The sequence below is a fragment of the Alexandromys fortis genome, unplaced genomic scaffold, assembly GCF_014885135.2.
Source record: "Alexandromys fortis isolate MF-2015 unplaced genomic scaffold, M_Fortis_MF-2015_v1.1 scaffold_264, whole genome shotgun sequence".
Taxonomy (NCBI): domain Eukaryota; kingdom Metazoa; phylum Chordata; class Mammalia; order Rodentia; family Cricetidae; genus Alexandromys; species Alexandromys fortis.
Window position 1 is genome coordinate 1,396,835 of NW_026068140.1, and position 21,405 is coordinate 1,418,239.

Sequence of the window (21,405 nt, forward strand, 5' to 3'; positions counted from 1 at the left end):
TATTTATTTATTTATTTATTTATTATGTTATGTGTATAGCATTCCTTCCACATGTGCCTGCAAGCCAGAAGGGGGCGCCAGGTCTCATTATAGATGGCTGTAAGCCACCATGTGGTTACTGGGAATTGAACTCAGGACCTCTGGAAGAGCAGTCAGTGCTCTTAACCTCTGAGCCATCTCTCCAGCCCAAGGAGTAGATTTTTAAATAATTTTAAAAGAAAATCTTTTGGAGCCGGGCGGTGGTGGCGCACGCCTTTAATCCCAGCACTCGGAGGCAGAGGCAGGCGGATCTCTGTGAGTTCGAGGCCAGCCTGGTCTACAAGAGTCCAGGACAGGCACCAAAGCTACAGAGAAACCCTGTCTCAAAAAAACAAAAGAAAAAAGAAAATCTTTTGGGGAACCCCTCAACTTGTTTTAAATTCAGTGAAATAATCAGCATTTTTATTAATCTCGGGGTTTTTTTTTTAGTCACTCAATAATTTTTACTATTCTATTTAAGAAATTGCTTTCAGAAAGATTATTCCCTAAGTATGAAGTTCCTAATTCAATCCCTGGGACAAGGGTGGGTTTTGGTTGACAGACTGATCTAGAATTTTTTTTTCAGTAGTGGAGAAAATCCAAGGACTCATGCATGCTAGGCAGATGCTCTACCACAAAGCTATATCCTCTAGCCTGTGGTCTAAGGAACTGTTGAAGTATTAACTTGTAATAATTAAAAGGAAATAGAGCTGCAGAGAAGTCTCGTGGTTAAGAACTCTGGCTGTTCTTGCAGAGGATGTCCATTCCATCACCCACAGGATAGTTCACAGCCATCTGTAAACTCCAGCTCCAGGGATCCAGAGCGACACACATGATACACATGCAGTCAAACATTCATACACATAAAATAAAATAGAAACATTTTAAACTTTTTGGAAAAGTGAGAGGGCTGGAGAGATGGCTCAGTGGTGAAGAGCATTGGCTGCTCTTGCAGAGGACTCAGGTTCGGTTCCCAGCACTCACATGGCAGTTTACAACCATCTGTAATTTCAGTCCCAGGGCACAGAATGCCATTTTCTGGCCTCTACAGGCATCACCCATGCAGATGGTGCACAGACATACATGCAGGCAAAGTGCCCACATGCATAAAAATTAAGTAATTAGGACGGGCCATGGTGGCGCACGCCTTTAATCCCAGCACTAGGGAGGCAGAGGCAGGCGGATCTCTGTGAGTTGAGACCAGCCTGGTCTACAGAGCTAGTTCCAGGACAGGCTCCAAAGCCACAGAGAAACCCTGTCTCGAAAAACCAAAAAAAAAAAAAAAGTAATTAGAAATGAGAAAAAATAAAAGAATGATGGTGGTGGAGACAGGGCCTCACTGTGCAGCCCTAGCTGGCCTGGGACTCGAGAAATACACCAGGCTGGCTGTGGACAGAGGTCTGGCCTCCTTTGATTCCGGGGTGCTATGATTAAAGGCATGCACCACTGTCCTCAGCTAAGGAGTATTTTAAAAAATATCCAGGCTAGACAGTGGTGGCACACGCCTTTAATCCCAGCACTGGGGAGGCAAAATCGGCCAGATCTCCATGAAATAAATAAATAAATAAAACAATAGCCAGATTGACACTCACTTTCAAGAAGCTTCAGTTAGCTGCTGCCCCCACCTTTTCCATAACTGACAAGAGCTGTATTAAAAACAGCAGAAGGTGGGTAGGTAATCAGAGTCAAGACTACACTAGTGCCCTACTCCTTAAAATTAGCCCAGTAGACTCTTCTTCCTGAAGTGTACTGTTAGGTCACAAGGTTTGGTTCTGTTTTGTTTTGTTTAACTCTTTCAGTAGTTTGGTGAAACTCAGAGTAAGTTAAGTGTTCTCATCAGAGCAGTGGGGTCTGTTTTGGCTTACAGTGTTGCAGTCCTTGGTCAGTTGATCCCAGCACTGTGGGTTTGCAGTCAGGTAAGAGCATCATGGCAGAGAAGACATAGTGAAGGGCACCATAGAGTAGAGCCGCTTACCTCAGCTGTGGCTGGGAGACAGGAGGACAGGTGTGTGACAAGGTGAGTCCAGTGACGTGCATCCTTTCTCCAGTGAGGTGTTACTGCAGAAAGTTTCAGTCACTCCAGAAATGCCATCGAACTACAAATCCATCAGTGGATTAATTTACTGATTAGGTCGGAGCCTCTCCCTTTACTTCATTCATATCCAAACTATACACAGAATAATGTTGTGTTTGTTTCTGCTTTTTACAAGATGATGTCCCACTATGTAGACCTGGCTGACCTTGAAATCATAGCAACCCATCTGCCTTTGCCTCTGACATGCTGGCACTAAATGTGAACAGAGAACACCACCACCCAGAGTTCAGAGTAATGTTTTGTTTTGTTTTCAAAGGCTTATTTATTTATTATGTATACAGTGTCCTGCAGGCCAGAAGAGGGCACCAGATCTCATTACAGATGACTGTGAGCCACCATGTGGTTGCTGAAAATTTGACTCTGGACATTTAGAGAGCAGCCAGTACTCTTAACCGCTGAGCCTTCTCTCCAGCCCCAAAGTAATGTTTTTAAATCCGTAAAATAAAATACACAGAAGGCTGTATAGCACTGTAAAGTGCTTTTCCTAACTTACACAAGGCTCTGAGTTTCATCTCCAGTATAACACACACAAACACATGCACGCAGAACACACACACACTGACACACAAAAGGGTAGGAGAAACGGGAGAGTAAGGGAGAGAACTGAAAAATCTTAACCCAAAACAAAATCTGAAAAAATTTTAAATTTTTTTCTCGACTTCTTTGGAGTGGAGAGGAGGATTTCTAATAGAAGAGGCCTTCTTGATTAGAAGTCACTTTTCCAGGTTCTAGAGCACTGGTTTTTTTTTTTTCAAGCAGCCACATGAAATTTCCTTAAATGCCTCTAGAAATACTTTCTTTTTTTTAAAGACAGGGTCTCACTATGTATCCCTGGTTGGCCTGGAACTTGCATGTAGACTAGACTGGCCACTATCTCACAGAGATGTGTGCCTTTGTTGCCTCCTGAGTGCTGTGATTAAAGTTGTGCACCACCACACCCAGCTTATAAAATACTTTTTAAGTGATTACTATAGTATAATATTCCTAGTACCTACAAGCCTATTTAATGTTATTCTTTATAACCACCATAAAAGAATGCTATTTTCTCCATTGCCAACTAGGTTCAACTGATTTCCTTTTTCAAATACATGACAGGTCCAGATCCTTCCAGTGACTTTTTTAACCCGGTTAACAGACTATTTCTCTCCTACCCTATCCCTTAGGGGCGAATCTCTAATTGAAAAAGCTGGTGCAGAGGGCTTCTTTAGGGAACTTTTTGTGTCCATTTTGTCCTAGATCTCTTTTGCTTGACCCTTGCTCCTCAGGCCTGTGTGCTTTACCTGGAAAGGATCTTAGTTGTTACTGATGGATATAGAGGCAGGCTCAGCAATTAAGAGGACTGGCTATTTTCCCAGAGGATCCTAGATTAATTCTCACCACTCACATGGCAGTTCACATGTCTGTAACTCCAGTTTCAGAAGGTCTTCATCCTCTTCTGACCTCTGGACACCAGGCATACACATGATATACAGACCTGTATGGGGGGAAAAAGGCATAAAATAATTTTATTTATTTACTTGTTTGTTTGTTGGTTTGGTTTGGTTTTTTCAAGACAGGGTTTCTCTGTGTAACAGCTCTGACTGTCCTGGAACTCTCTTATAGACCAGACTGGCCTCAGAGATTCACCTGCCTCTGCCTCCTAAGTACTGGAATTAAAGGAGTATGCCACCACCGCCCAGCTAGCCTTCTTCTTCTTCTTTTTTTTTTTTTCCATAAAATAAAATTTTAAAAGGCTTTAAAATTTGGGTAAAATGAGGGAGACAAGATCAATTTGATGTTGTTAGCTGACTATGCGGGACCATACGGGGCCATACAGGAGCTATGTGTTTGCTTTGTAAAGGGCTGTGGGAAGAGGGATATAGGTGTGCCATTGAGTGGTAAGTTACATATCTAATGAAAAGAGTAAAAACAAGAGTAAACAGTCACTATTTTTAGACACAAGACAAATTAGAATCATGTTTGGAAACCTGCAATGTCCAGGCCATTGCTGTGGCATGGATATTCTAATGAAAGAATAGGGTCAATGACTGCAAAGGTCATTTGAATTACAGATTTGAATTACACCTCCTCCTTTTAAAAGAATAGCAATGTAAATTATTGTCCAGTAACTTTGCGTTAGTCATAAACTGGGGTAGACTGCCTTACCTCTTCACTATTCTTCCACTGAAACCTCTACCCAAATATCTGTAACATCTCCTTTTCTCTCATCCTGCCTACAGGCTTCCCTCTACCCTTAATTTTTTTTTCTTTTTTGTTTGCACTTTTAGTTTGTCTTTATACAGCCAGCAGCATTGTACTGGCCCCTTTATGGCTGCTGGAGCACAGGCAGACTGCCTGATGAAGGAAGACAGCATTTGGCCAATGGGGCTGGTGTGTGCCATTATTGCTGGCCATTGGGCCTCTGTCATCTACAGTTCCTTCCTGGCTCATTAAAACCGTGAGCCAAATAGCCACAAAGGCGCCTGCTGCAGTGCTGTGGGGGCCAGGAAGTTAAATGATTCTCCTAATCCTGCATAATTTATCTCCCTGGTAGTCCCTCATAAAACTCTCTAGTTCAGCCCCACCACAGAGAGCTTCGTTCTGAAATTTCCTGTTGTTGTGATGACCACTGAGTTCCCAGTCTTTTCTTCTCTCTTTATTGTTATTATTAAAAACCGTTTTGCTCTTGTTTACAAGTTTACCTTAATGTTTTTTTCATGCTTAGACAATACCTCAGCAACCGTCTGTCCACTCGCCTTGTTTGTGCCTGACGATACAAAGTGGTTGGTGCTGTGGTCTCTCTCCTCTCCTCCCTGCTTTCATCTCCATCATTTTTCCTCTTTCTGTTCTTTTTCCATTCCCTTTTTCCAGGGACCAGTGTCATTGTAACATGGTACCCTTTTAAAAGAGCACTGAATGGTGGAGGGGTTGGTTTGGTTTTATTGTTATTGTTTTCCCCCTCCTCTTCTCACTTCTCCATTTCTGTTTCACTCCAGAGATTTACAAACGAGGACCACCTGGCAGTCCATAAGCACAAGCATGAGATGACACTGAAATTTGGCCCGGCCCGGACGGACTCGGTCATCATTGCAGGTATTTGCTGCCCAAAAGTCACACGCTTTGCTGTCAGCAGACAGTTAAGATTAATTCCAGGATCCAAATGTCTTAGGAGCTGCACTCCCTTTCTCCTGTCAAGACCCCTTTTGTGATCTGCATTTAATCAAGAATAGGTAGCACTAACAGATACCTGGTTCCTGCTGCACCTTCATTGTATTTATTTATTTATTGGTTTTTCGAAACAGGGTTTCTCAGTAGCTTTGGAGCCTGTCCTAGAACTAGCTCTTGTAGACCAGGCTGGCCTCGAACTCCCAGAGATCTGCTTGCCTCTGCCTCCCCGAGTGCTGGGATTAAAGGCGTGCGCCACCACCGCCCGGCTCTTCATTCTATTTTTAATAGTACACTTGTGTTCTGTGGCTTGCAAGAGTAGTTGATTTGAGATTTTATCTTTACTTTTTTTAGTCTATTCTTTCCTTGCCTTTCATTTATCAGGATTTTGGAAGAGCTACAGACAGACGACACCACTGACATTTCTCCTTATCCACAGTGGAAGAGCTGAACAAAAGAAGGCAAAAAAGTCGCTTTAGCCTGGGGATTATCAGTTCAGAAATCAATTTCTCTTGTGAACTCAGATACCATTGAGGGCACATTTCCAAAACACAAATAAGACATTAAGTCCCTCTGACTTTCCTAAACCAATTTGGGTGATCTGGAACCTCTCACCAGCTGCAGATATTGTCTGCACCGTACACAGGGCGCATTCTTAGTGCTTGTTTCCAAGACTGCAGTAGTTCCTTTATGCAGCTTGCAGCTAGATAGATGTGCAAAGCAGAGTGGGTTTTTTCTTTTGATACTATAAGAGCTTCTAATTTAACCTATGCCAAAAAGATTTAGCTTAATATTTTTAATCAGTAGTGTATTTCATTGACGGTTATTACATCAATTAATAAACTAGTTAAATTATAATTTTACTTACTTACTACTTGTAAAAGTGTTACCTTAGACATGGAAAAGGAGACAGAACCTCATCTTCCTATTAATGCGTATGATGAAAAAGACTTGCCCTTCTACATTTCCAACTCCTTATTAATTCAGCACTATTGAGTATTCACTGATCTACTGTGTGGGCTAGTTACTTTTCTAGGAGTTTATAGATTTATGATTTGTAATCCCTGGGAAAAGGATATGAGCAGGGACAGTATCAATGACTTTTTTTTTTAAAGGCAGGATCTCATTGCTCTGGCTAGCCTGGAATCCAATATGTAGACCAGGTTAGCCTGGAACTCTGCCTCTTGAGTGCCGGAATTAAAGGCCTGCCCCCACCACACCCTGCTGTGTCTATTTTATATTATGAGGGAGGGGAGTACATGTGAGTGCAGGTACCAGAGAGGGAATCAGATCCCCTGAAGCTGGAGTTAGAGTTGGTTATGAACGTCATGCTGTGGGTATAGGAAACCAAATAGGGTCTTTTTTTTTTCCATTTTTTTTTATCTTTTTATAAATTTATTTATTTATTTATTGAAGATTTCTGTCTCTTCCCCGCCACTGCCTCCCATTTCCCTCCCCCTCCCCCAAACAAGTCCCCTCCCTTGTCAACCCAAAGATCAATCAGGGTCCCTGCCCTGTGGGAAGTCCAAGGACCACCCACCTCCATCCAGGTCTAGTAAGGTGAGCATCCAAACTGCCTAGGCTCCCACAAAGCCAGTACGTGCAGTAGGATCAAAAACCCATTGCCATTGTTCCTGAGTTCTCAGTAGTCCTCATTGTCCGCTATGTTCAGCGAGTCCGGTTTTATCCCAGGCTTTTTCAGACCCAGGCCAGCTGGCCTTGGTGAGTTCCCAATAGAACATCCCCATTCTCTCAGTGTGTGGGTGCACCCCTCGCGGTCCTGAGTTCCTTGCTCATGCTCTCTCTCCTTCTGCTCCTGATTTGGACCTTGAGATTTCAGTCCGGTGCTCCAATGTGGGTCTCTGTCTCTGTCTCCTTTCATCGCCTGATGAAGGTTAATATTCAGGAGGATGCCTATAAGTTTTTCTTTGGGTTCACAAATGGGGTCTTTTTGAAGAGCAGTATGCACTCTTAACTACTGAGTCACCTTGCAATCCACCGCTTTTTAGACTGGATCTCACTGTGTAGCCCAGATATACCTTGAGTTTGAAATTGTCTTTCAGGGGCTGGAGAAATGGCTCAGAGGTTAAGAGCACTGGCTGCTCTTCCAGGGGTCCTGAGTTCAGTTCCCAGCAACCACATGATGGCTCACAATCTATAATGAGATTTGGTGCCAGAACACTATATATATAAAATAAATAAATAAATCTTTTTTTTTTAAATTGGCTTTCGCAGGGTGGTGGTGGCACACGCCTTTAATCCCAGCACTGGAGGCAGAGGCAGGTGGATCTCTGTGAGTTCGAGACCAGTCTGGTCTACAGAGCTAGTTCCAGGACAGGCTCCGAAGCCACAGAGAAACCCTGTCTCAAAAACACACACACACAAAAAAAAAAAGTTGGCTTTCCTTTATTTCCTGGAAGCTGGGATTATAAATGTAAGGCACTGTGTTTGACAGAGAAAATGTTTTTTACTCTGCATTTAGTTCTGGAGTGCTCAAACCAATGCATGGGACTTTAACTTTCCTGTGTTGGCAAATGATTGTGTCCCCTGTTAAGACAGTATGGTATGCCGTATATATCCCAAGCTCTCATTGGACCCTTGAGTGGGCTGTAACTCGAGTCTTCACTGCAGCGACCGGACGTGTCTCCTAAAGCACCCTCCTCCCTGTTACGCACTGGTACCAGTGTTCTCAGTCTTGTTTTATTTTTTTCTCCAAATCTTCTCTGTTCTATTCCTTCCATTTATCAGCCAGCGTTCTATCACTGAACAAAACTTGAGAAAAAATCAACTTGTAAGTAGAAAAAGTTTGAGCAGGGTGTGATGGTGCATTCCTGTAATCTTAGCACTTGGGAAGTAGAGGCAAGAAAAGCTAAAGTTCAAGACCATCCTCAGCTACATAGCAAGTTAAAGACTAGCCTGAGCTATATCAGACTATCTCAATAAGGGAGAGAGAGAAAGAAAACAAGAGACAGAGAAATGGCAGATTATTTTGGCTCAGTTTTGGAGGCTTCTGTCTGTGGACAGTTGGCACATCACAGTGGTGAGTGTTTTGAAGAAAATGCTACTCTCCTGGCTAGGACACCAAAGAGAAAGAGAGCAAAAGCCCACAGTTCCCTTCAAGGAAATGCTCCTAATAACTAAAATTTCCATTGGGTTCTAGCTCGTACAGGTCCTGGGAGCCAGCATTTCACGCACGGAGACTTGGGCAGCACACAAACCATGTAGTCTTCTTGTTGCCCCTCCTCCCATTGTGTTTGTCTCCTCTGATGCTGCCTCACTGGCCTCAATGCTCTCATTCTTCTCCACCTTTTACATAGCTAGTCTTTATATTCTGTTCTTATGCTCACAATCTCTCATTATGTTTTCCCTTTAAGGTTCACTTAGACCCTGGCTTTTCAAACTTTCCATAACCTATCCCCATGGTACTTACCCAATTTTATATGCAAGTTATATGCACAAAGTGATGATATTTTCACCTAAACATATTTTCTCCTAATCCATGTGTGATGACCATTCCCTGCCTTTATGCCTTCACCAGCATTATTCTCTTAGCTGTTAAAATTTCTCCTCTCTCGACAGTTCCAAACCATTTCCAAGGCTTATCTCAAGTCCTGCTTGAAATCTTTCCTAACAGCCCTAGTAATTAATGTGTACTTATTTTTTTATAGTAATTTTATTCTGTACCTCAAATAGCACTTATTTTTGCAGTGTAGTGCTATCTACATATATTAGTTTTATTTCCTTAACTAAAAAGCATTTTCTTAATTCTCTAGAGAAAGACTTATGTTGGCCTATACTCTTCTCTCCACTATGCATCCAAGTTTATGGAAGTAATACTAAAACATTCAGGATTCAATAAACACTTAGGAAATTGATAGCAGACTAAGTTTGTTTATATATTTGCAGATTGTTTATTCAGAAACCAGAAGCTGAACATTAGAACTCACCTGGAAGATGAGGAATTAGTACAAGGGAGATTTCTTTCTTAGTTTTTTTTCTTTCTCTCTCTGCTTTTGTTTTTGTTTTTCAAGATGGAATTTCTCTATGTAGCTTTCGCTGTCCTGGAACTTACTACGTAGACCAAGCTGGCCACAAACTCAGAGATTCGCCTGCCTCTGCCTTCTGAGTGCTGGGATTAAAGGCGTGCGCCACCACCGCCCAGCCAGGGGAGATTTTAAAATTAAATCAGAAAATGATCATAGGCAGCAGGATATAAGAGGAGCTTGTTTGACTCAAACCTGAAGTCTCAGAGTTGTTCTTCTATCACCACTAAACCTTTACTTGCCCCTTGTGTCCCACTTGGGTTGTGATCTGTGTGTCCTCACTGAGTGTGCAAAGTGACTTTATCTGTAGCCACCCAAAGCAGCCAGAGGCCCTTTTAGAGCTATTTTAGGAGGTAGTGGTGATTTTTCTAAACATTCTGGTTCAGAAGGGTATTTTCAGTTTTTAAAAAGAAAAATGTTTCCATGGAAATCACACTGGACTATTTCCAATTAATCATGCTACAAGGAACAATTTTAACCTCCAGATCTTCCTTAAAATATAATTGAAACATTATTCTACCAATCAGTCTAGTTTCGAGTAGAAGATGAATCCTTAAGGTGATAAGCACATCAAAGAAAACCATCGTAATAGAATGGGAATAGCCCTGGGAACAAGGCTCAACTTTAGGGAAGCAGGAGAGAGAAAGACAAGCTAAGATCTGAAGGTGGAGGTACTAGAAAAGTTCCTGTAATTTATGAAGAGGTTTCACCTCCTTAAGAGCAATGAAGCCAGTCTTTGTGGCACATTCCTGTAATCCCAGCACTTGGGAGGTAAAGGCAAGAAGACTGTAAATTCCAGGATAACCTGGGCTTTTCTCCAAAAAAAGAAAAGAAAAAACAGAGGCAGTATGTTGAAAAAAAGTTTTGCATAGCCCCTGTGGGGATATTTTGACCAGCAAATCTAAACCAAATAGCCTGGTTTCCGGAATTTGCTCTGGGCCCATGTCTCTATGAAATAAACCCTATTGTTTGTAATTTCCTTTTGTAACTCATGATATTACTGTCTTGTTCCCCAGTCCCTAGATTTGCTTAGAATGGTGTTCAGAAAGGAACAGACCTCAGTGAAAGACAGGCCCCATTCCTTATTAAGTAGCTTTAGTGAGCAAACACAGCAATCTGGTCCTCAGTTTGTTCTCTCTGTCAGATTTTAACACCCATCTGTTTCTGTCTACTTACTGCAGACCTGGCAGGATGTTTGTTTAGGAGGGAAACAGTGCTTAACTTTAATCTTCAAATCTAGAGGTTTCGTGAGTCTTTACTTTCATGAATGGTTTGTTTTATTGGGGTTGTGTTTTCATTGGGGTGAAATATTTAAATCCAGAATTGCGAGAAGGTGGGTATGTGGTTAGTCACACAGAACATTGTCCTGTCTTCCCCCTGCTGGCCCTGAGACAGCACAACACAGACAGCCACTGGTAGCTTAGAACCACCATCCACCCACGAAAACTCCAAAAGAGCTCATTTACTCCAACATAGACTCTTCTCCAAATACAATCTCTGTGCCCTTCGTTTTAATCTTAAAAACTAAAACACATTTCCTTTTCTTTTTATGTCTACAGATCAAACGCCTACTCCGACTAGATTCCTAAAGAACTGTGAAGAGGTGGGGCTTTTCAATGAACTAGCTAGTTCCTTTGAACATGAATTTAAGAAAGCGACAGATGAAGATGAAAAAAAGGTAAGTGTGGCTAGAGAAAAAAGCTGGCAGTGGTTAGACTCAGGCTATTTTCATTGTGCCTTGAAATTTGCTCGACTGATTAAAGTCTGGAATCATGGGGTTAGTTCTATAAAATCAGACAATACTCAGTAATCCTAGCCATTCATCCAGGTCTTGTAGGAGCAAGGGTGAGATGGGTCTCGCTGTGTAACTGGGGATAGTTTCTATGTCACTTTATAATCCAGCTTGTGGGACCCCCTTGCTTCATTGTATTAAGGCCTGGGCTGTTACGCTTATCTGACATCTAGTATCAGGTGGAGGTCTAGCTTTGGGTTCTGGGGTCTTAACTAAGATCATATTTACTTTTCTGACAGTCCCCTTAGTAATCTATTTGTTTCCCGTGTAAATACAACAGGGGGCTAGAAAGGTGGCTCAGTGGTAAAAGTGCTTGTTGGTCTTACAGAGCCCCAAGTTCAGTTCTCAGCACCCATGCTGGAGATCTGACACACACTTCTAGCTTCCTGTGGAATGAATATACACATATTGAACACATAAACAATAATAAAAGTTTTGAAGAATATGAATTGGGAGGTTGAGGTAGAGGATTACAGAACATTCAAGGTCAGACCATGCTATATAGTAAATTCCAGGTCAGCTTGAACTACAGAGACACTGACTAAGGCAACCAAACAAAAGTATGAGTTACTCAGATTTTATTAGGTATCTTTTTTTTTCCACCAATTATCTTTGTCGGGGGTAGGGGGGTGGCTAGAGATATAGCTCAGTGGTAGAGTGCTAACCCATGCAAGGGCCTGAACCTCCACACTCCCACCACCAGTATAAGGAAACAGGCACCGCTGTCTGTAAACTGATTATTTGGGTAGTTTATTTATCTATTTAGGGTCTCACTGATATGTAGCCCTGACTGGCCTCAAATTCCTAGACATCTGCCTACCTCTGTCTCCTGAGTGCTGGAATTACCGACTCACTTGTTATTTTTATTCAGTTTTCCAGCCAACACATGTGTTGAATTTCCTCTTTTTTGTTTCTGTATGTAGGGTGTTGCATTCAAGAAGCTTCCTAGCACTACTTAATAATTCCGCTGCAGCCCTTTAATACACTTCCTCATGTTGTGCTGACCCCAACCATAAAGTTATTTTCATTGCTCCTTCAGAACTGTAATTTTACTACTGTTAGGAATTGTAACGTGAGTATCTGATATGTAGTATATCTAATCTGCAACCCCTGTGAAAGGGTTGTTCAGTCCCCACAGGTTGAGAACCGCTGACCCTAGGGCATTAGAGAAAAATGTTTTCAGCTGAGTGTGATGGCACACCTATGCATTTGGCACACTTAAGAGGCCGAGGGAGAAGAATCACAAGTTTGAGACTCTGTCTGAAACTAAAATAAGGTTGTTCTCTTATGATCTTGCAAAGGTGATCAGTAAAAATAAACAAGTGAAGTCTTGAAAGACTTCAAAGATTCTTGTATAAAAGAGGGATTGCATCCCAGGCATGGTTGTACACAGTTGTAATATTACAGCATTCAGCAAGCTGAGGCAGGAATATCTTAAGTTTGGCTGCGTAACAAGTTCTAGGGTACATGGTAAAACTGTGTTTCAAGCTTAGAGCAGTGATGGCACACACTTTTATTCCTAGCATTCAGGAGGCAGAGACAAGGCAGGCAGATCTCTGTGATTTTGAGGCCAGCTTGGACTGCAGAGCAAGTACCAGGACACACAGAGGCTACACAGAGAAACCCTGTCTCGGAGAAAAAGGACAATGTTTCCAAATATTATTTAGAGGCCAGCTCAGTTGGTAAAGTGCTCACTTAGCACACACAAGTCCACAGCACCTGCATAAACTGGCCTTGGTGACACACACCTGCAATCCCGGCTTTCAGAAGATAGAAGAAAGAGGAACAGGTTAAAAGTCATCCTCAGCTATATACCAAATTCAAGGCTAGCCTGGGCTACATGAGACTCTGTCTCAAAACAAGACTGTTAAATATGGATAGCTGGAGAGATGGCTCCGTGGTTAAGAGCTCTTCGCTCTTCCTGCACTTGCAGAGGACCCAGGTTTGTTTCCCAGCGTCCACAACTGCCTGTAACTCCAGTTCCATGGGATCCAGTACCTCTTCTAAATTCCTCAGGTTCCTGTACACACGTGGTACATATATACACTTAGGCACATATACACATGTGAAAAGAAGGAGGAGGAAGAAAAAAGCATTAAATTTATTTTTTTATTTTTTATTCTTATTTTATATATTACATCCTAGCCACTAGATTTATTTTTTGTGGCCCAAAGATTGAAGCAGAACAGCTATGTAGGAGATACCATAATGTTCAGATACATGAACATACTTAGTAAAAAAAAAAATACTGTGGTTAAGGACTGATTCCTTCTGATTCTAAGACACTGTGATACTGGTTTAACTTCTGTATGTTCTAGATTCCCAGAGAATCTCTTCATTTAGAAGACTAGAGGATAGTTCTGAAAAATCAAAAGAAAGATAAGGAGCTTTTAGGGGAAAGAAATATGGAAGGATCAAGTTAGGTGTGGTAGTGTATCCCTGTAGCAAGAGGGTCACAAGTCACACCAATGGTGGTGGCACACACTTTTTTTAATCCCAGCACTTGGGAGGCAGAGGCAGGCAGATCCATGTGAGTTTGAGGTCAGCCTGGTCTACACAGTGAGTTCCAGGACAGCCAGGGCTACAGAGAAATCTTGTCTCAAAAAAAAAAAAAAAAAAAAAGTTGTAGGCCAGTCTGAACTACACAGCAAGACCCTGTCCAAAGTAGTCAGGGGAGAAGAATGATCAGTTTACAGCTCTAAGAGATCTAATGCCTCTAGCCTCCATAGGCACCCACATATATGTGCACATGCCCACACAAAGACACATACATAACATAATTAAAAATAATAATAAATCTTTAAAATCAGGTCTGTGATTACATCATACTTCATAAAAGATTCCAATACATGTATATCAAGATGTATATTTTAATAATGCATGTACTTCATTGTTGTGTGGTATAAATGAGGACTCAACAAATTAGAAAAAGTTTCCACAAGAGCAGCATATTTATAACTGATGCTACCATCCAACTTAAATTGTGAAAATATAAGATAAAGTATCACTGGTTCTCCTCAAAGTTCATAGCTATCTATGAGAAGCTTTTTCCTGCTCTTTCCCGGTGTGTGTGGTATATGCTCCTGTGCAGGTGTGCTCATTTGTGTGAGTATATATGGAGACTAGAGGTTAATGCTGGGGCTCATTCTCAAGTGCCCCTCCACGTTTTGATTTGCTTTTGTTTTAAGTGAAAGAGAAAGAGACAGAGAAAGACAGACAAAAAGAGAGTGAGTGTGTGTGTGTATACCTGTGTTCACATGCATGCATATGTATGTCATGGCCTATATGTAGAAGTCATGAGACTTCTGCCTTTTACCCTCTGAACCATCTCAGTGGCCCTTAAACCTCTATTATTATTGTTTTGAAAGAGGCTTTTGCTATATAACCCAGGCTGACTTGGAATTCTGTATGTGACCTAGGTTGTCCTCGAGTTCCTGATCCTTATATGTCAGCCTTCTAAGTGTTGGGAGTACATTTATACACCACCACACCTGGCATATCAAATTCAATAGGCAAATTCAAGAAAAATAGCTTCCCTGGACTGGAAAGATGCAGATAAGGCACTTGGCACCAAACCAATGATCTGATCTCAGGACCCACACAGTGACAGGGGACAATTGGAACTGGAGAGATTGCTTAGCAGGTAAAAGCCCGGGCTGCTCTTTCAGAGGTCCTGGATTTGATTCCCAGCACCCACCTGGTGGCTTACAACCATCTGTAACTCCAGCGCCAAGGCATCCAACACCCTCTTCTGACCTCCTTGGGCACCAGGCACACAAGTGGTACACAAACATGCATGCAGGCAAAACATCCATACATGTAAAATAAAATTTTAAAATAAGGAACAAAGGCAAGAGCTGGCTCTCAAAAGTTGTCCTCCAGTTTCCACATGCACACCGCAGCACCAACTACACTGCAGTGCTACACAAACGCAGCACTACACCGCAGCACTACACTACACTGTGGCACTACACTATACTACACCGCAGCTCTACACTACACCGCGACACTACACTACACCCACTACACCGCAGCACATTTGATCCCAGCATGTACACACATGAATAAATAAGAGGAAGAAAAGCCGGGAGGTGGTGGCGCACGCCTTTAATCCCAGCACTCAGGAGGCAGAGGCAGGCGGATCTCTGGGAGTTAGAGGCCAGCCTGGTCTACAGAACTAGTTCCAGGACAGGCTCCAAAGCCACAGAGAAACCCTGTCTCGAAAAAAACAAAAAAACAAAAAAAAAATAAGAGGAACAAAAAATGGAATTTAAAAACGTTAAAGTTTCCTGCTCATTGCTTTATCCTTCCTGCTGCCATTTTTTAGCTCACTTAACATTTTCCTTTGGTGATTCTCCCTCTCTGTCCAGGGGTGACCTTTTCCCCTTGATGAGAAGCACAGACGTGGTGGAGTCTTATCTCCAGGGGTATTTAATGATCCTGAAACTTTCCCAAACCACATCTTTATAGGAGATGGTTCTTGGGAATTCTAAAGGGAAGTTGTTTTTTTCTTACAGGCTTCCCTTCCCATCAGTGTGTCTCAGAATGAGCTAAATTGGCTCTGAGATTTAGGAACGTAGAAAAAGTAAAGCAGAAATAAAGTCCTTTGGAGTTCCTCACCCTATGAGATGGAGAAGAATCATTGCTACCTCTTTAGTACAGTGCACTGAATTAGTTTGCTGCGCAGGCTTCCAGAGGTGAAGGTAGCAAGTGATGGTGTACATCTGTCATCCTGGCACTTGGGACTGGGAGGTGGAAAGATAATAAGTTCAAGAGTTCAAGGCCAGCCTAAGCTACACAGCTGAGACCATGTCTGGGGTTGGGAAAGTAGCAAAGAAAGTGATAGGAACAAATTCCCCTTTCACCAAGAAGCCTAGGATAAAGGAAGAAGAGAACAAAGGATCCACTTTGACATGAAGCTGGTACAGCATCAGAGTTCTTATATCAGATAGTTTACTATTCCCTGAAAAGCCATTTACAGCTGCCAATTAAGTCAGGTAGTGGCACCTCTGCCTGGAAAGTTATTTACTTTCTGGTTCCTCTGGTACTGTCTCTAAGACACATTTTTTAATTTTTAATTTTTTTTTTTTAGATTTATTTATTTATTATGTATACAATATTCTGCCTCCATATATGCCCACACGCCAGAGGAGGGCTCCAGATCTCATTACAGATGGTTGTGAGCCACCATGCGGTTGCTGGGAATTGAACTCAGGACCTCTGGAAGAGCAGCCAGTGCCCTTAACCACTGAGCCATCTCTCCAGCCCTAAGACCCATTTTTTTCATTGATGAGATGAGACCAGCCTTTCCTTTCTTTGTTTATCCCCAAACCCTGTATGAAGTTTCTAGCCTCCTGCCCTAAACAGATTGTGATCACCGTCTAACATGACAGCTTCCCCAGAAAAGATCTTTTCTATCTTTTTTTGCAGCACTTTAATGGCTAGTTTGTCTTCTGCTGCTTTTGGTAACTGGTTAATAACCAAGGCATTCTGGTTGGCAGAGAAAGTGTTCACAGTTCTCCAATGACCAGCAAAGCTGGCTGGGAATTGATAGGTAATTGATTCAGAAGTTCTTTTACTTTGCTGGGGGGGAATATTATAAATGTAGCATTTGCATGGATTTAAGTGGCATTTATTTTACATGTTTTTAGGCATTACAAGTACTTGCTTTTAACTGATGTTATCTTCATTTTGTAGTTAGGGAACAGAAGCCCCAAGAAGATACTGTGACTTGACCAGAGTCTCATAAAGCATGAATCTACATTTCTCTGGCACTTGGCAGGGTTTTGACTGTTGTATAAAGGAGCAGGGCCCCTTGTTCCATCCCACCGGCTAGCTTACACCCAAAATAATCACACAGAAATTGTATTAATTAAATCACTGCCTGGCCCATTATTTCTAGCCTCTTATTGACTAACTCTCACATATTAGTTTAACCCATCTCCATTAATGTGTATCGTCACTTAACTGTGGCTTACAGGCATGAGTATAACCAGCGTCCATCTCGGGCAGGAGAACCATGGCGTCTGCCTATCTATCCTTCTTCCCAGCATCCTGTTCGGTCTACTCTATCTATCTAAATTCTGCCCTATCAAAAGGCCAAGGAAGTCTCTTTATTCAGCCAATGAAAGCAACACACAAACAGAAAAACCTCCTACACCACTTGACCAAGAGCTGAACTTGGTGAATCAAATGCCCTGACCTCATTGTTACAAGCATCGTGAAACTGAACTCCACTTACTGTTTCCCCAACAGGGTGCTCCTGGGCCTCTTGACATGTCTCTGCCTTCTACACCAGACATCAAAATCAAAGAAGAGGAGCCAGTGGAGGTAGACTCATCACCCCCCGACAGTCCTGCCTCTAGCCCCTGCTCCCCACCACTGAAGGAGAAGGTAAAATTCTCTCCCAGAAGTAATCCCAAATGTTAGTTTTGATTCATAAACGGAAAAAGGTTAGCGGGCGGTGGTGGCTCCGCACTTGGGAGGTAGAGACAGGCAGATCTCTGTGAGTTTGAGACCAGCCTGGTCTACAACAGCTAGTTCCAGGACAGACTCCAAAGCTACAGAGAAACCCTGTCTCGAAAAACCAAAGATAGATAGATAGATAGATAGATAGATAGATAGATAGATAGATAGATAGATAGATAGATAGATAGATGGAGAAGGGTTGATTGGACTCAAAGGAATGAATGTCTTTTCTTCCTCTCGTTTCTTTTCTCTCTCTCTCTCTCTCTCTCTCTCTCTCTCTCTTTGATAGCATCTTTTTGATGTAGCCCACATCGGACTTTTGAACTCAATCCTCCTGCCCTAGTCTCCAAATATGCACTATCGATATGTCTATACATAATTTGAAAGGAATCTTAAATATTTAAGCAATGTAAATAAATTACACCTACTCAGTCATCTAACAATTACACTTCCAACTCCAAATTGAAGAGATTTGTTTTGTGTGTATACCAACAGAAATAAGTAAGAATGTTCATAAAAATGTTATTTTTTTTTCTGTTTTTTTTGTTTGTTTGTTTTTTGTTTTTTGAGACAGGATTTCTCTGTAGCTTTGGAGCCTGATCTGGAACTCTTTCTGTAGACCAGGCTAGCCTCGAACTCACAGAGATCCACCTGCCTCTGCCTCCTGAGTGCTGGGATTAAAGGCGTGTACCACCACTGCTCAGCATTATTCATTTTTTTTAAGTGTCTGGAAGCTGGAGATATAACTTAGTAGGTAAAAGTGCTTGCTGTACAAGCATGGGAACTCAAGTTCAAATCCAGAAAATCTGGGTAAATATACCACCCAAGTAAGCAGTATGTGCCTCTAATCACAATGCTTTTGCTGTGAGATAGCAGGTACAGATAGACAGAAGATACCTTTGGAAGCTGTCTAGCCTGTTGTTTACAGTGGTAAAAGAAGAGTTCCTATCTCAAAACAAGGGGAGGAACAAACCCAGTAGTTGTCCTCTGACCTCCACATGACCACACTCACACACAAACATACACATACCACATACACACATGTAGGCAGAAGTTACTGTCCCACCACTTCCCAAATAATCGACATGGAGACTTAATATTAATTGTAAATGCTCAGCCAATAGCTCAGACTTATTACTAGCTAGCTCTTACATTTGTGTTAACCCATATTTCTTATATATGCTCTGCCACACAACTTGGTACCTTTTTTTCAGTATGGCATGCCCATCTTACTTCTCGCTCTGCATCTCTGGCAACTCCCCTGACTTTACCCTTCTTTATCTTTATTTAGAATTCTCCTAATCTGGCTCTCCTGCCTAACCTTATTTTGTTCAGCTATTGGCCAGTCAGCTTCTTTATTAAACTAATCATAGCAGTAAAGGAATATTCCACAGCATTGCCCCATTTTGTCTAAATAAAAAAAGGAAGGTTTTAACTTTAACATAGAAAAATTATATACAGCTGCTGTGGAACAATGGTCTTGTGTTGTTTTAATAAAACGCTCATTGGCCAGTAGCCAGGCAGGAAGTATATAGGTGGGGCAACCAGGCAGGAAGTAGAGGCAATGAGAACAGGAGAATTCTGGGAAGAGGAAAGATGCAGTCTGCAGTCATCATCCAGACACAGAGGAAGCAAGATGAGAATGCCTTGCTGATAAAAAGGTACCAAGCCACATGGCTAACATAGACAAGAATTATGGGCTAATGTAAGTTATAAGAGTTAATAAGAAGCCTGAGCTAATAAGCCAACCCGTTTATAATTAATGTAGACCTCTGTGTGTTTCTTTGAGACTGAACGGCTGTGGGACTGGGCAGGACAAAAAGCTCTGTCAACATACAACAAAAACAGTTATCAAAAACACATTAGAGGGCGATGGTGGCGCACGCCTTTAATCCCAGCACTCGGGAGGCAGAGGCAGGTGGATCTCTGTGAGTTCGAGACCAGCCTGGTCTACAGAGCTAGTTCCAGGACAGGCTCCAAAGCCACAGAGAAACCCTGTCTCAAAAAACCAAAAAAAAAAAATAATAATAATAATAGGCGGCCTGGAGGGATGGCTCAGCCGTTAAAGGCTAGGCTCACAACCAAAAATATGGCCACCATTTCTAAGTAGAGTTTTCGTGTGCTGCAGTTGCTCTCAAACAGCTGAGGCTGATATTAATTATAAATGCTAGCTAGTCTTACATTTATGTTAGTCCGTATTTCTTATCTATGCTTTTTACTTGTCTTAATACCTTTTTTTAAAAAATTTTATGATTTATTTATCTTTATTTTATGCGCATTCGTGTGAAGGTGTCAGATCCCCTGGAACTGGATTTTCAGACAGTTGTGAACTGCCATGTAGGTGCTAGGAATTGAACCTGGGTCCTCTGGAAGAGCAATCAGTGCTCTTAACCGCTGAGCCATTTCTCCAGCCCCCACTTAATACCTTTTTTTAGTATGACATGCCCAACTTGCTTCTTTCTGTGCATCTCTGGCAACTCCCCTGACTCTGTCCTTCTTCATCCCAGAATTCTTCTAGTCTGGCTCTCCTGCCTAAACCCTATATTGTTCAGCTATTGGCCAGTCAGCTTCTTTATTAAACCAATCACAGCAACATATATCCACATGGTGTAAAGGAATATTCCACAGAACATACTCAGATTAGAAGAGAGAATGAAAACATTCCGAGTATCAATCAACCAAAAGCTGGTGATGTAGCTAGGGATGGCACTTGCTTAGTGTTCACAATGCCTGGATTCCATTGCAGCAACAAACAAATAGTGGTATAATATATCTCTGCCTCTGCCTCCCAAGTGCTTGGATTAAAGGCGTGCGCCACCACCGCCCTACTGACAGATAGTGATATGTGTGGCATTAGATGAACCAGGCTGAAGATGCAATTTAGTGGCAGAGCACCTACCTATCCTGTGTAAGGCTGTGGGCTCAATCCTGAGTACCACAAAAAGAAAGAAAAAAGGAGAGGAGGGCGAGAGAGAGGGAAGAATGAAGGAGAGAATTAGAAGGTGAGTGGATGGATGGTCAGAAGGAATACATAACAATATACATAAATTTAACAAACACTGAATAATAGGACGTGTTTTAGATCAGCCTGGAGAATACAAAATGCTGCTGTCACAAAGAGGATCCCACACCGGGACAAAGAGGGGATAAATAGAATAGTGGGTATCTCTCATGATGGTAGAGTGTGAATCAGGAAAGGAAGGACAGAGGAAAATCTTCTTGGGTGCTGGAAATGATCTCCATCCTGATTTTGCTTATGCAAAAGTAATTTCATTGTAATGACTTTAGATTAATTATATTTCAGTAAGTAAAAAAGAAGTCAGGTATGTATGGTGGCATGTGCTTTTAATCACAGCACTTGGGAGGCAGAGGTAGGTGGATCTCTGTGAGTTCAAGGCCAGTCTGTTTTATATAGTGAATTCTGGGTCAGGGTTACATAATAGAACCTTGAGTTTTTGTTTTTTAAAAAGAAAGAAAAAAAGAGAAACTAGGCATAGTAGTGCACACCTAACATCCCAACACTTGGGAGGTCGAAACAAAGATCAGGAATTCCAGGTTATCCTTGGTTACTTGGTGAACTCAAAGCCAGCCTGGGATGGACTGTATAGGGTAAAGATATCTTCTGACAGCCTAAGTTTGATCCCCAGGACCTGCATGGTGGAAGGAGAGAATTGACTTCTGTAAGTTGTCCTCTGATTTCCATAAGCCTCTGGCCACAGATAAATAAATATATTTTAATACAAAAAAAAGAGATAAAACCGTGTATTCATTAATTGCACATGTCTTTTAGTCAGGGTTATTAGTGATGTGATGAAGCACCATGACCAAAGCAACTTAGGGAGGAA

At 41.9% G+C, this 21,405-nt stretch overlaps 1 protein-coding gene across 7 annotated transcripts in view; it reads left to right on the forward strand.

Moving 5' to 3' along the window:
* The window catches only part of LOC126491185 (cyclic AMP-dependent transcription factor ATF-7), a 103,673-nt gene that overhangs the window by 57,324 nt on the left and 24,944 nt on the right, over positions 1 to 21,405 (forward strand). For all 7 annotated transcript variants that reach the window (XM_050126653.1, XM_050126656.1, XM_050126657.1 and 4 more), the window contains exons 3-5: positions 5,089 to 5,185; positions 10,860 to 10,978; positions 17,348 to 17,485. In XM_050126653.1, the coding sequence (XP_049982610.1) occupies positions 5,089 to 5,185; positions 10,860 to 10,978; positions 17,348 to 17,485 (354 nt within the window). The remainder of the gene's footprint in view (positions 1 to 5,088; positions 5,186 to 10,859; positions 10,979 to 17,347; positions 17,486 to 21,405) is intronic.